This window comes from Polypterus senegalus, chromosome 15, assembly GCF_016835505.1.
Source record: "Polypterus senegalus isolate Bchr_013 chromosome 15, ASM1683550v1, whole genome shotgun sequence".
NCBI lineage: Eukaryota > Metazoa > Chordata > Cladistia > Polypteriformes > Polypteridae > Polypterus > Polypterus senegalus.
The window spans coordinates 19,777,344-19,790,832 of record NC_053168.1 but is presented as its reverse complement, the minus strand read 5'-3'; the positions used below and the strand labels follow the sequence as shown (position 1 = coordinate 19,790,832).

The 13,489-nt window shown below is 43.0% G+C and overlaps 1 protein-coding gene across 7 annotated transcripts in view; it reads right to left on the bottom strand.

Annotated features, from left to right (window-relative positions):
• Positions 1–1,038: 1,038 nt before the first annotated feature.
• LOC120515588 (FH1/FH2 domain-containing protein 3-like) overlaps positions 1,039–13,489 on the bottom strand; it is a 674,713-nt gene continuing 662,262 nt past the window's right edge. For all 7 annotated transcript variants that reach the window (XM_039736692.1, XM_039736693.1, XM_039736696.1 and 4 more), the window contains 3 exons: positions 13,044–13,215; positions 10,050–10,211; positions 1,039–1,356 (listed from right to left, as the gene is read on the bottom strand). In XM_039736692.1, coding sequence (XP_039592626.1) covers positions 1,274–1,356; positions 10,050–10,211; positions 13,044–13,215 — 417 coding nt within the window. In that variant the 3' untranslated portion in view covers positions 1,039–1,273. The remainder of the gene's footprint in view (positions 1,357–10,049; positions 10,212–13,043; positions 13,216–13,489) is intronic.

Below are 13,489 nucleotides of genomic sequence, written 5' to 3'. Positions count from 1 at the left end.
TGTCTGTCATTCTTAGATAGCCAACAGCAATGTCCATTTTGGAGTACTCATCTCCCCCGGTTGAAGGTAGAAGTTTAACAAACTCTCATTTGTGACCGCTAACACGTTGAAGTCCCTTAATTCCCTATGGAATGGTGATGGTGGCACACAGAAGTGTAGCCAGGAATTCATTTCAGGAGGGGATGAGAAAAGCAGATGAGTCACAATTCTATCGGTGATCAATCAGTTGGAACCATCATAAAATATATTTCTGGGGGGGTTCAAACCTGAATTTCCCTACCCCGTCAATGATTTACTTCTATGATGGCCGCACATCTCCAAAACTAAAACATCTTCCCGTGCCACTGCTTCCACCAGATTTAAACACAAGACCTTTGGATGTCTTAAGATGGAGGCTCCTGCATGTTGACAGCTCTCCTATCACCTGGTTGGTTTATCAGAGATAACGGGTGACCTGCGGAGGTATCGTGTCGATTCTTTGGTTCTACATATAGAGTACTTTACACTCCATTTATAGTCTTTCTCTCAACGCGATTTCCACGTTCCCCAGCCTCACATAATACGACTCTTTTGGCTCATCCATTATTTTTTTTTTTGGAAGCGACTGATGCACTAGGACAGCAGATTTCTAACCGTCGCTTCTCTTTTAGTGCACAAATGGAGTGTTTGCTGTCTCGGTCGACTCGCCATTGCCACTGCCTGTGCCTCTTTACTACCCAACCGAGGACAGCCCCTGTCATTTCACCTCTGCCCATAATGGAAAATCTCTGGCTATTATACGGCAAAAACGACGTTTCTGTGCTGCCATAGCCTAATATCGCGTATAGGCACAAACGCTTGCTACGTGCTGGGATTATTTGCCTACAAAAGCTGTGGACTGCAACTTTACCGCCTCGTGGCGGGGTACCTTAGTATGCTCTAGGCGCGTCTGAGCACTGACGAGAGCGTGACACGGTTACAAGAAGAAGCCAACGTAAACCACAAATCACGTAACAATCGGAAACTCAACGTTTAACTAAAAACGACAACCATTGAAAGTAATAACAGAAGGGATAGGATTTAATCTATAAATTACAACAATCCTGATGTCAGTAACAGTCAAAAGACTAAAGCGCTGTGTTTTTCACGAATTCCTTAATAATTCGGTCTGAACCAAATAAAAAAAAAAAGAGAGCTCTAAGGTAACTGGACGCCAGGAGCAGCTGATGGCAGGCAGCCGGATGTAGTTGCCACATGTTTGACCCGAGTCGGCCGATCTCTTCTGGACGTTTCTTCACACCTGCATTTCAGAGGTGCTAACGAGACCCAGGGCCTTGGCCTCTTCTGGTGTCAGGCCAGTCTTCAGGGTTCTTCTCACTGTGTAATTCAAAGAAAAGATGTAAGAAAAGGGATCAAAGCAGTCGTAATTTCATCCTGATGTCAAGCATGCTGTCTTTGTAATAAACAAGCACAGATTAGACCGAGGAACACGTTTGATCGAAAGCCATCAGCCTAGAGAAAACCATCAGTAGTGGTGCCACCATTCAGTTGGAAAACATTCCAGCAGGTATGTTTGTAATTCAAGGCTAATGCGATGACAGGGGGTGAAGTGGGCTCACATTGCGACGTCCTGTACATAAACAAGAGCTTTCTGATGATGGACAGGAAAAATAAATACAGTCTTTCACATCAGAATGTCACATGGATGTGGAAAACTGGAAGACTGAACGATTCTGTCGGGCAAAGAAGCAGGACACTAGCTACAAGGACATTGGCACTAGAAAATGAACATGACACCACACACAGTGCCTTCATGAACTCTTCAGTTTTTCATGTTTTGTTATGCTGCAGCATGGTGCTAAAATTTCAGTTTCAATTCATTTTTGTTCCTTATCAAGTCACTCTCAAAACAACAAAAGGCCAAAGTTGTGCAAAGTCATTCAAAATAAAAAGCTGAAATATCTCACAATGCCTCCCCTTCATGTGACACTTGAAATCTGGCTGGGGTGCACCCCATTTGTTGATAATCGTTGAGATGTTTCTACACCTTTTTTGGAGTCCACTTGTGGTCAGTTCAGTTAGTTGGACTGATTTGGAAAGGCGCATACACACCTGTCTACAGAAGGTCCCACAGGTGAGCGAAACAACACCATGAAGTCTTATTAAGAGATGCAGAGCTGGAGGAGACTACAAAAACATTCCAGCAACACTGAAATTCAGCCCACAAAAAGCACAGTGGCCTCCATAATTCTTAAAAAGAATACGTCTGGAACAACTACCACTCTTACTAGGGCTGGTCACATGGCTAAACTGAACAGTGGGTGAGGGGAAAGAGAGGTGGCCAAGAAACCAATGGACACTCTGGCCGAGTTTCAGAGAAACCGTGTGGAGATGGGAGAATCCTCCAGATGGACAACCATCACTGTAACACTCCACCGATCTGGGAATATGAAATCTGGGAACATGGAAGGAAGCATCACTGGAGTTCGCAAAATGGCACCTAAAAGACCCTCGAGACTGTGAGAAACAAGATTCTGAAAGCAAAACTGAACTGCTTGGCCTCAATTCTTAGTGTCCTGCCTGGAAGAAACCAGGCACTGTTCATCACCCGTGCAGTGCCATTCCAATGGGAAAGCATAGTGGTGGCAGCATCATGTTGTGGCGCTGAGAACTGGGAGCTGAACGGTGCAAAGGACTTCATATTATTTTAGAAGATTTAAGTGGATACGACAGGCGAGCTTCGTCTGCGCCTGTTTTCGTCTAGATTGTTCAAATGTTCTAATATCCTTGATAAAAAATTGATCCAGAGTGACCTCAGACTGTGGAGAAGGTTGACCTTCCAACAGGACACAGAGCAATGACAACACAGAGGTGGCTTTGGGGCAGTTCTGTGAATGTCCTTGAGTGGCTCAGCCAGAACCCAGACTTGACCCCAATCAAACATCTCTGGAGACACTTGGAACTAACTGTCCACTGGTGGTCTCCATCCCACCTGAGAGATTAAGACAATCTGCAGAGAAGAATGCCAGAAAATCCCCAAATTCGGATGTGGGAAGCTTGTTCCATGAGACCCCAGAAGACTCCAGGCTGGAACTGCTGCCAAAGGGGCTTCAAATAAGTACTTAGGAAAGCGTCTGAAGATTTGTGTCAATGGGATATTTCAGTTTGTGCATTACACTGCTTCCTCGTTGTCATTCTGGTGTACTGACTGATGTTTTATGAGGCAAAAATTGAAATGATTTTAGCACAAGACTGCAATATAACAAAATGTGTAAAAAATGAAGGGGGCTGAAGACTTGGTGAAGATGCGGTAACTCTGACAGGAAACATTCCCCACAGGAGATTTGTATGTATGATAATATTTGAAATCATTTACGTATTTAAATTCCTGGCTTTGGGCATGCAACACGTTTACTCAGATAAGAAAGTCACTATATAATAGATAGATAGATAGATAGATAGATAGATAGATAGATAGATAGATAGATAGATAGATAGATAGATAGGAAATGCACTATATAAACGAGATAAGACAGATAGAAATTACTTGTCCACAGGGGGACATTTGGATACTGCCTGTCCTGGAGAAGCATGGCTGCCAATAGGGTCAGTGTTGTCAAGTGTACAGAGTTCAGTGAAATTCCTACTTACATTTGGAAATCCACACACAACATGTCACCATTCTCCAGTTCATTAATACAGACACGATGAGTGTCACACAGGCATTTGGTTACATTTTACCTTTTTTTTTCACTTCTTATTACTGTGGTGTAGCACAACTGGTTCACTTGGTTTAATGGCTGCAGGTACTCTCCAGTCAGGTTTCTTCCACTTTGTGCCACTCAGCCCAGTAACCCATCCTACCCCCCACATCTGCTACACTTGAAGACCACTGACCCTTGTGAGGGACCAACGGGTGTCCCTGCTGGGATGGCTACTGCTCTCTTACCTGGCCAGGAGGCCTTGGAAAGGAAGAACAACTGGGGAGTGGTGATATTCCTCTGCCATACCAAGACATGGGCACATGAAATGCTGCAGCAACAGCTACATAGAGGGTTGGCATCCCAGCAACCCTGGAAGGACACACAGATTGGGCTTGTGTACTGGGAACACCAGGACAGTGTGTGAATGCCTGCTATAGGCAGAGCGTTTCCCCGTACAGCGGGTGGCAGAGAGTCCCAGCATGGACACCCATAGGGCAGTATGGCAATTGTGGTCCCAGGGGCCTGTCCTGCCAGGTTCTGTGGTGGCCGCAGGGGTAGCCATGGAATTTTGATGGCACAAGGACCGTTGGGAGTCCTGCCAGACCCAGAGGTAAAAGATTGAGCAGTGGAAATAATCCCAAGTCTGGAGTTAAAAGTGAGCCCTCCACTCGACTCGGCAGTCAGAGATGGCGTCGTATGTGGAGGAGGGTGTGGAACAGTGTTGTACAGATGGCATTTTTGCCATTAAAACACTGTAGTTGAACTTGGACTGTTGTGCTGCAATTGTGTCTGGGGGTTTGGGGGTGTTGATATGCCCTGTAGAGGCCACGCCCTCTTACTTCCATATTTTTCTGCACATGGAGTACTAGCAAGTGAAGGTAACTATCACATGTATGACTGCACCAGAAACGTTGAAATGTGCCGACCATCACCCTACTTACTAGGAGACACTACATGGGTGCCAAGAAAGACCCCTCTCAGCCATTCACACGTCTGACTTATTTAAGCACAATTATTTAGTTTGGGGATTAAAGTCACAGGTACATCATAAGCATTCTATACATTTCTGTTCTTATGATTTGCTGGCAGCAGCCTTTTGTGGGAACATTCTGTTTGAAATTTTTTTCCTAGTTTTTAACGAAGTTGTAATTTTAAACTGTGTTTGATTATTAATGTTAAGATCAAATATGATCTGGCTTGTCAATATAAATGGATTTTTAAATTGAAGATGTGCTGCTGTCATTGTAGACTCGAGCGTTGGTTCATCCCAGCTGCCTTTCTCAGGGTGAGCATAGATGATCTGAAGGCTACTTTACGTCTACAACATCATAAAGTGGTATAACTACTAGATAATAAAACAGTAAGGTCTCTGTGTGTGTCCAGTTCCTCTGAGAAATTTGATTGGTCAATTTGGTTTTGGTGTGATTGGTCACTTTAGCTTTAGTGATGCGAGGGAATGCGAATATGAGGCACATGAGGAGGAGTAAAGATGTTGGAGGCTCACCCCTCCTGGCGAGTCACAATGTGTTCAGGTACTGTGACATTTAGGGTACTGCAGACTTCTTATATCAGATGCTGTTTTAATGCTGGATGGGTTTCATCTCATTTGGTCAAATGGAGTTGAAAAGGCAGGCGACGGACTGAAAATTGAGCACATTATAATTAAAACTAAAATGTTACCCGGAAATCAAAATGGCATCTGAATATGTCCACATTAATGACTAGGGAGATAAGTTACATCCTCCTGGTTAATGTTTATTAACTCAGCAACAGAAACGATTCACTCTGTTACCGACACTCCAGTGATGAATCATTCTGACCCGCAAATGCTCAACCAGGGGAATTTTAGAAGAAACAAATTTCTGTCAGCATGGACCATTTGTGGATACAACAGGCTGGACCTGAGCCATCCAAATGTTATGTGTCTTTAAAAGTAAACCTTTGGAATGACTCAGTAGTTCTAATGCTATCTTACTGCCACATACAAGCCTGTTCTTAGATGGCAGCTACTCTCTTTCCAAATCAGACATTCTTGTGTGCGTTTGGGGAGTGGGGTTGTTAATATATTGATATTTTTCATTATTTACCATTGTATTAGGTATGTCAGTCAGTCATTTTCTGACCCACTTAGTCCTGAATAGGGTCGTCGGAGTCTGCTGGAGCCTATTTCAGCTAGCATAGGGCACAAGGCAGGAACAAACCCTGGACATGGTGCCAGTCCATCACAGGCAGTGCCAGATTATTTTGCACCCTAGGCCAAGCTTACTATTGCACCAACCGACTGTTCAATAGCTAACCTGTGCAGCTGGGCACCCCCAGCTATCCCCTTATGATCTTTGCCCTTAATAGTGGCTCTGGCCCTGATCGCAGTGCAAACATACACACACACACACACCCCAGCCACACACTGGGGCCACGTAACCTGCATGTCTTTTGACTGTGGGAGGAGACCCACGCAGACACTCCACACAGGGAGGACTTGGGATGCGAACCCTAGTCTCCATAATGCAGGCAGCAGTGCTACTGTGCCACCGTGCCACCCTGTACTATATATGACAAATAAAATTTGATTTGTGTTATCCATTAGACATGTAAAATGAAATGGTTTGCAAATTACTATCAGTATAAAATAAAGCCATGACTGGTTTAAAAAGAAGATGTTAGTGTGGCACCTGTGACTGAAGCCTGTAAACCATAAAGTTGTCCACTCAGTGACAGTATGTCACTCGCTGAATAAAGTTTAAGTTAATTGTCACATACTGAGCCCAGTAAAATTCTTTACCTGCCTGCCTGGCAAGTTGCTTTGGATGACAGTGTAATTTTACAAAACAAATTGCATGTACCCGTACATTTCTTACAGCATGACATTTTGTGTTACTTAGTTTAATGGCTGCCACCAGTTTGCAGCTTTTACACTCACCTGTCATCGTGGGGTTCTGCACCTTTCAAACACATGTGAAACTGACCTGGGCTGCTTGGTTTTTATGATCATAAATATTAAACTAAATATTTTATCTCAGATGTTATGTTGTTCTCCTTCAGATATCTAAAGCAGCCCCACTATAAATTTTATTCTCATTAAGAAAGGGATATAAATATAGAGCCTAATGTACAGTATATACACATTTTTTGAACATTAGCGCAAAAGCTCTCACTGGGAAATGGCCACTTGGCACAGATCAGGAACATATGGCCAGCTCCATGAGGCCCACATAATGGGGCCTGGCTCTTCGTGGTCTACACAGCCGCATCTGTCAGAAAGTTTAAAAAAGTGTCCTATGCGTCCGTCCCAAGCCAGCTGCTGTGTGTGACTACTGTTTCTGGGCTGAGAAAGTGTTGCGATTTTGTTATATGGGGTGCAAGAAACATAGAAAAGCCAAAAAGGTAAGCCTGCATCATGGGGTCTGTTGACTGGGCTTGCATGAGGACTTACACAGAAGGGACCCAAAGTGTCACATTCCGATACTGAACTGATACCAGCCTTCCTTTAATGAGCTGTGAGGCAAATATGACCTTTATTCATAAACAATAGATAAATCAAAATGATTCTGGAGTCCATCCACACTGAATGGGTACATCACATCTTGGTATGTGTCTGGATCCAGACCTGGAGGGAGACCCAGGTTATCTGTCTCTCTTTCCCAGGTTAAGGGGTGAGAGATGTGGTGACCTTAGGACTATTTAAGGTTCACCCTGCAGTTCTGGATCCCTCAAATCTGGTTACCTGTTGCAGGTCATTGTCTGATAGCTCCATATTTAACCCTTCAATGAAACTCCTAAGGTGACAATGCACCACACCTGAACCTATGAGACCAGGCAGATATAACAATCTAAACACAAATTAATATTAAAAGTGTTTAGCATATTTGATTAAGCAGAAACACAAATCACAAAGTTAAAAAGAGTAAATGCAATATATACGTAATAGAACAATAATATTCTTACAGCAGTTTAGCAGCAATGACACAGATTTCGACTTTCCCCCCCCTCTCTTCAAGATGATTCTCTCTTATTACAACTCTCATTCTGTTTATAAAAGATTTACTTTGTGCCCAGGTCCTGCCATTCCTTAATTCATTTTCATCCCACCCTGGATTTTCCCTTCTGTAATGGTGTAATGTGCCCCCCTTTTTAAGATAAATGGCTTCTTCCTATATCTTTAACACATAATTAAAATATGCTTTCATTAGATGTCCCCTATGTTTCTGTTTAATATTTTTAAACATACTGTTGTAAGTAATTATTCTGTACATTTTTTCATAATGTAACAGTTCAAGAGACCAGTATCCTGTACTGCATATGTCTGAGGAAAAACAACAGTTCAAAAGGTCCGTTCCCTGTGCCACAGTGCATAAGGTGGCATGGTCTTTAACCCTTGTATATACAGTAATCCCTCCTCGATCGCGGGGGTTGCGTTCCAGACCCCCCCGCGATAGGTGAAAATCCGCGAAGTAGAAACCATATGTTTGTATGGTTATTTTTATATATTTTAAGCCCTTATAAACTCTCCCACACTGTTAACATTGAGCCCTCTAGACATGAAATAACACCCTTTAGTCAAACGTTTAAACTGTGCTCCATGACAAGACAGAGATGACAGTTCTTTCTAACAATTAAAAGAAAGCAAATATATCTTATCTTTAAAGGAGCGCCGTCAGGAGCAGAAAATGTCAGAGACAGCGCTCGCAAAGAAAAGCAAACAATCAAAAAATCAATACATGCTTTTAAGTATACAGAAGCACCGCGATAAAGCGGCATTTTGTAGAACAGCGTCTGTGTCCTCTGTGCAAACAGCCCCTCTGCTCACACCCCCTCCGTCAGGCAGAGAGAGTGAGAAAGATAGAGAGAAGCAAACAATCTCAAGCACCGCGTGGGAAGCATATCTTATATCATTGAGGAGTTTTAGTTAATATGTAATACATGCTCTGATTGGGTAGCTTTTAAGCCAACCGCCAATAGCATCCCTTGTATGAAATCAACTGGGCAATCAAACTGAGGAAGCATGTAACCTAAATTAAAAGACCCATTGTCCGCAGAAAACGGCGAACCAGCGAAAAATCCATGATATATATTTAGATATGCTTACATTTAAAATCCGCGATAGAGTGAAACCGCGAAAGCCAAAGCGCGATATAGCGAGGGATTACTGTATACTGATCTGTAATGTCATCTTTGCAGCACTCATGGGGTCATATGATACAAAAACACAAACATTAGGAAGTTTTTCTTTACACAAAGAATGATAGACACTTGGAATAAGCGACCTAGTAGTGTGGTAGACAGTAAGACGTTAGGAACTTTCAAAACTTGAATTGATAGGATAGGACTGGCGAGCTTTGTAGGGCTGAACGGCCTGTTCTCATCTAGAGTGTTCAGATGTTCTAATGTATGGGTGCAGTTCTACAGGTATGCTACATTCATATCACCTGCAACAATTTACTACCAAAATTATGACAAGTTGTATCAATTTATTTTATTATAATAATCATTTTGCCTAAAACATAAAGGGTCGCTAATGACCCTGAATGCGGTAAAGTGTCAGTATTTTCTCCTGTGCACTTTATGTGCTGTATTTTAAACAGCCTTTGAGCAAAAACCTGCTTTTTCCAGGATGTCTGTGTATCTCTATATGTTCATTACAGCTGTGCTTCTGTCTTGTCACTTTTTATGTTGCCATTTACAGTATTAGAAAGGTAAGATATTAAGAAAATAAGTGGCAGGACGCTTATCAGCACAGTAAGGCCTTCAAAGATCCCCTGTTGTTCATAGCAGATGACGAGTCAGAAAGAGAAACAGACAGTGCAGAGGGACACTTCCGATGCCATCAGATTATAAATGTTGTGGGCAGGAAATTATAGAAGGGGCAGAGATCAGATGCAGAAGAGGAGAGTTATATTGCTGCAATAAATAATGTTGTGGATTAAAAAAAGTGATGGATTACTGAAATATATCTTGGTAAGGAGTACATCAGATAAGCTCATTTGTGTTTTCTATTTTAACACATTCTTGTTTATGAAGCTCGACAGGTTGCATAAAGGTTGGACATAAAGATTCACCACACTCTGCACACATGACAATACTACGACCACTGCTAGTAAAAATAAAATGATCATACTTTAATGCTAATTAATCGCAGTACTTTCCTAATAGTTTGCACTATGTTCCATAGAGAATTTTTGCTGGAAGGTGGGCATGCTTTAGATTTGGTGGGGTCCACTACTAATGTATCACACTTTCACATTCATTGTACAATATTTTTTGTTTTGTGGTGGTCTGAACCCAAAAGTGCATTGCTGTTACAGGCCCCATACGTCCACATGCTTTGAAACTCATTATTATTATGATGATTCACCCCCCGTGACTTACATGATTTCCGATTTGCTCGTGACCTTTTTCTTTCTCTAGGCACAGCTCTCTGACTTGGCACTTGTGTTGCCGACTTCACGATGCGATCCATGATCTCATCAGCTGCGTCATCTGTCGCGTTAGGCGAGTCATCATTAGTTGGGTTCCATGATCCAACACGACCTGCAAAGAGAAGATCAATCGTTGACACTTTGAGCACTGTGAAGGTGTGCAGAATGACAGGTAATGATACACATATTCCTGTTATGGCCTTTACAACAAATTGGTGTCCTGTCCAGGTTTGGTTCTCATCTTGCTGGTAGGACAAGCTTGGCCATTGCGGTTCTGAAATGGATTAAGTGGGTCTGATGATGTTATTTTCACAAACTCAGTAATGTGTAAACTAAAAAAACAGGTTACAGCAGCACGTTGTACGCTCTCACTGTGCTTTTATGTGTCATCTGTTTTCTTACCTCAAAGTGCCTTCCAGGGACATACCTACCATCAGGACATTCTGGGCCTTTTCTTCATACCCTCTCCACTCACAGTCAATGAAATGTGCGAGTGTCCACACACCAAAATGACCAAGAGGGGCTCGATGAAATGATGAGAACTACCCCACTGCATTTCATGACTGGGTGTCCATGTGCTGCATTGCTAAAAGTATGATTACCTCTCTGTTAAGGAGCTAAGTCACCTAGGTGTCCTTCTACTTCTTAATCTGGGCTTGGTGCCTTCAGAAAGTATTCTGACCCCCTTACTTTTTTCACATTTTGCTATGTTGCAGCTTTGTGCTAAAATCATTTCAATTATTTTTTTCCTAAAATATCACATTGATGCAAGAATTTAGATCCTTTACTAGTTGAAGCCCCTTTGGCATCGATTACACCCTGGAGGATTCTTGCATTTGAGATGGCAAGCTTCACACGTCTGGATTGGGGGATTTTATGCTATTCCTCTTTGCAGATTCTCTCAAGTTCAGTCAGGTTGGATGGAGAGCATCGGTGGACAGTGTGGCAAACCACTGGGGGAAATGCCCAGTCAGGACGCCCTTCTGATGTCAACAGCAGTACCTCCCCTGGGACATGAGAGGGCAGCCCCCCTGGTTTGCATTAGAAGCTCAACCCTGTTGGGACCCATGGCCACCATCAGAGGGGTGCCTGGACAGCTCAGGAGCCTTGGACTGAAGGATATGGGGTCCCATGCCGCACTTCCGCCACACCCGGAAGTGTTGCTGGAACATGATCGGAGAGCACCTGGAGCATTTCCGTGTGCGGTGTGTACAAGAGGCCGCCTCACGCCATTCGAGGAGCCGGAGTTGGGAGGTGGAGGACAGAGCTTACGAGTGGAGAAGTGAAGGCGACAGAGAAGAGAGAGAAAGAAAGATGGGACTGAGCCTATTTGGGTGATTTGTGCACTGTGTTGCGTAAAAGCTGAAAAAGAGAAAATAAACGTGTGTGTTGGGACTCCTGTGGTCTGTCTATCTGTGTCAGGGCTCGTTAATTTGCACAACAGCTAATTTCAGATCTCCACAGAAATTTCAATTGGGTTCAAGTCTGGACTCAGATTGGGCAACTCGGTAATGTTCACAGAGTTGACCCAAAGCCACTCCTCTGTTGCCTTTGCTCTGTGCCGAGTGTCATTGTCCCGTTGGAAGGTCTCAGTCTGAGGCTGACAGCACTATGGAGCAGGTTTTCATATGAATATCTCTGTGCTTTGCAGAGTGTCATCTGGCCACTTTGCCATAAAGCTGGGATTGTTGGAGTGTTGCAGTGCTGGTGTCCTTCTGGACGTTTCTCCCATCTTTACACAGGTTCCCTGAAAGTCAGCCAGAGTAACCAGTGGGTTCCTAGTCACCTTCATTACCAAGGTTCTTTTCCTCCAGTTGCTCCGTGTGGTTGGGTAGCCAGCTCTAGGAAGAGTTCTTAAAGTTCCAAAGTTGTTTTGTTTAAGAATTATGGTGGCCATTGTGCTCTTCAGACCTTCAATACTGCAGAAAACATTTTGTAGCCTTCCCCAGATCTATGCCACGACAAAATTCTGTCTTTTATGTTCTGCAGGTGTTTCCTTTGACCTCATGGTTTGGTTTGTACTCAAATGTGGGACCTTTTACAGAGGTTTACAAATCATGTCCAGTCAATTGAAATGAGCACAGGTGGACTCCAAACAAGGTATAGAGACATCTCAACAAGGATCAGTAGAATGGGGTCCATCTGATTTTAAATGTCAGAGTAAAGGGTCTGATTACTTGTGCCAATGTGAGATTTCAGCTTTTTTTATTTTCAATAAATGTGCAAAATTTCCGAAAATCCTGTTTTATGTTTGTTATTCTGGGGTATTCAATGAGGGGAAGTTGAGGAGAAAATGAATTTAAATCATTTTAGCACAAGACTGAAACATAGAAAAATCTGAAAAAGTGAAGGGGTCTGATGACTTTGTGAAGGCACTGTAGGTTGACGTGGGACTGAGGCTATCAACACACCTAACACTCCCAAAGGAACACAAACACACACGTGCATTCACACTCATCCATATTAGGCCACTACAGAGTATTTAATATGGTTGTCTTTTTGAAATATGGGAGGATAATGGAGAAAACCCAAAATGAAATGGAGGGAACACAAGCAAAGCTAATCTAGTCCACTAAACAGGTCCGTGGAGTTGGTCCTTCATCAGCAGAGGTGTGGAGGTTTAGCCTCCCTAATCTCCATCCGTTTTTTGAACTTTCATACAGTGACTGGCCCGAAACTCACACCCAGCTTATCAGCCATGAGTCAGCAGGATTATTTAATGCCACCCTGGAGAAATGGCATACAAAAATAACAGCCAACAATCCACATAAAATTAACATCATTTTTGAAAGCTCTTAATGAAGTTGCACATTATTATTATTTGTTTATGTCAATGAATGGTAAAAACATATGAATAATGACCTTTGAGCCTTTGTCATGTTGACACTCATGAGAATCGAGAGCCAAAATGCACATGCAGCACTGGACTTCTGTGATTTCTTACCTCGGCTGGCTCGGGTACGAACGCGGACACCTGGCACCACAGAAGTGCTGCTCTCGCCGCTCTGCAGGCTGGTCTTCAGCACGGCTTTCATGTTTTCGTGTTCTGCAGCATCTTCTGCGTACTCGAGGCCTTGTGGCTGAGGGGCGGCTGTGTTACTAGAAAACTTTCCACTCTGAAATGAAAACCCAGGAACACCAAATTACAGTTAGTCTGATTCATTCATTTACTTAAATGAATCCATTAAAATGACAGACTTTAACACAACAACAACTCATTCATTTATAAATATGCTTTTTCAATTACAGGGTTACAGGAAGTCAGGCACAAGAGGAAAGTAACCCAGCCGGGATGCCAGGTCATTGTAAGGCACACTATCTAGTCACTAAATACATGGACAATAAGCGAGATGCAGAAGAAACTCAGAGTACCTGGAGAACAAGGGAGAG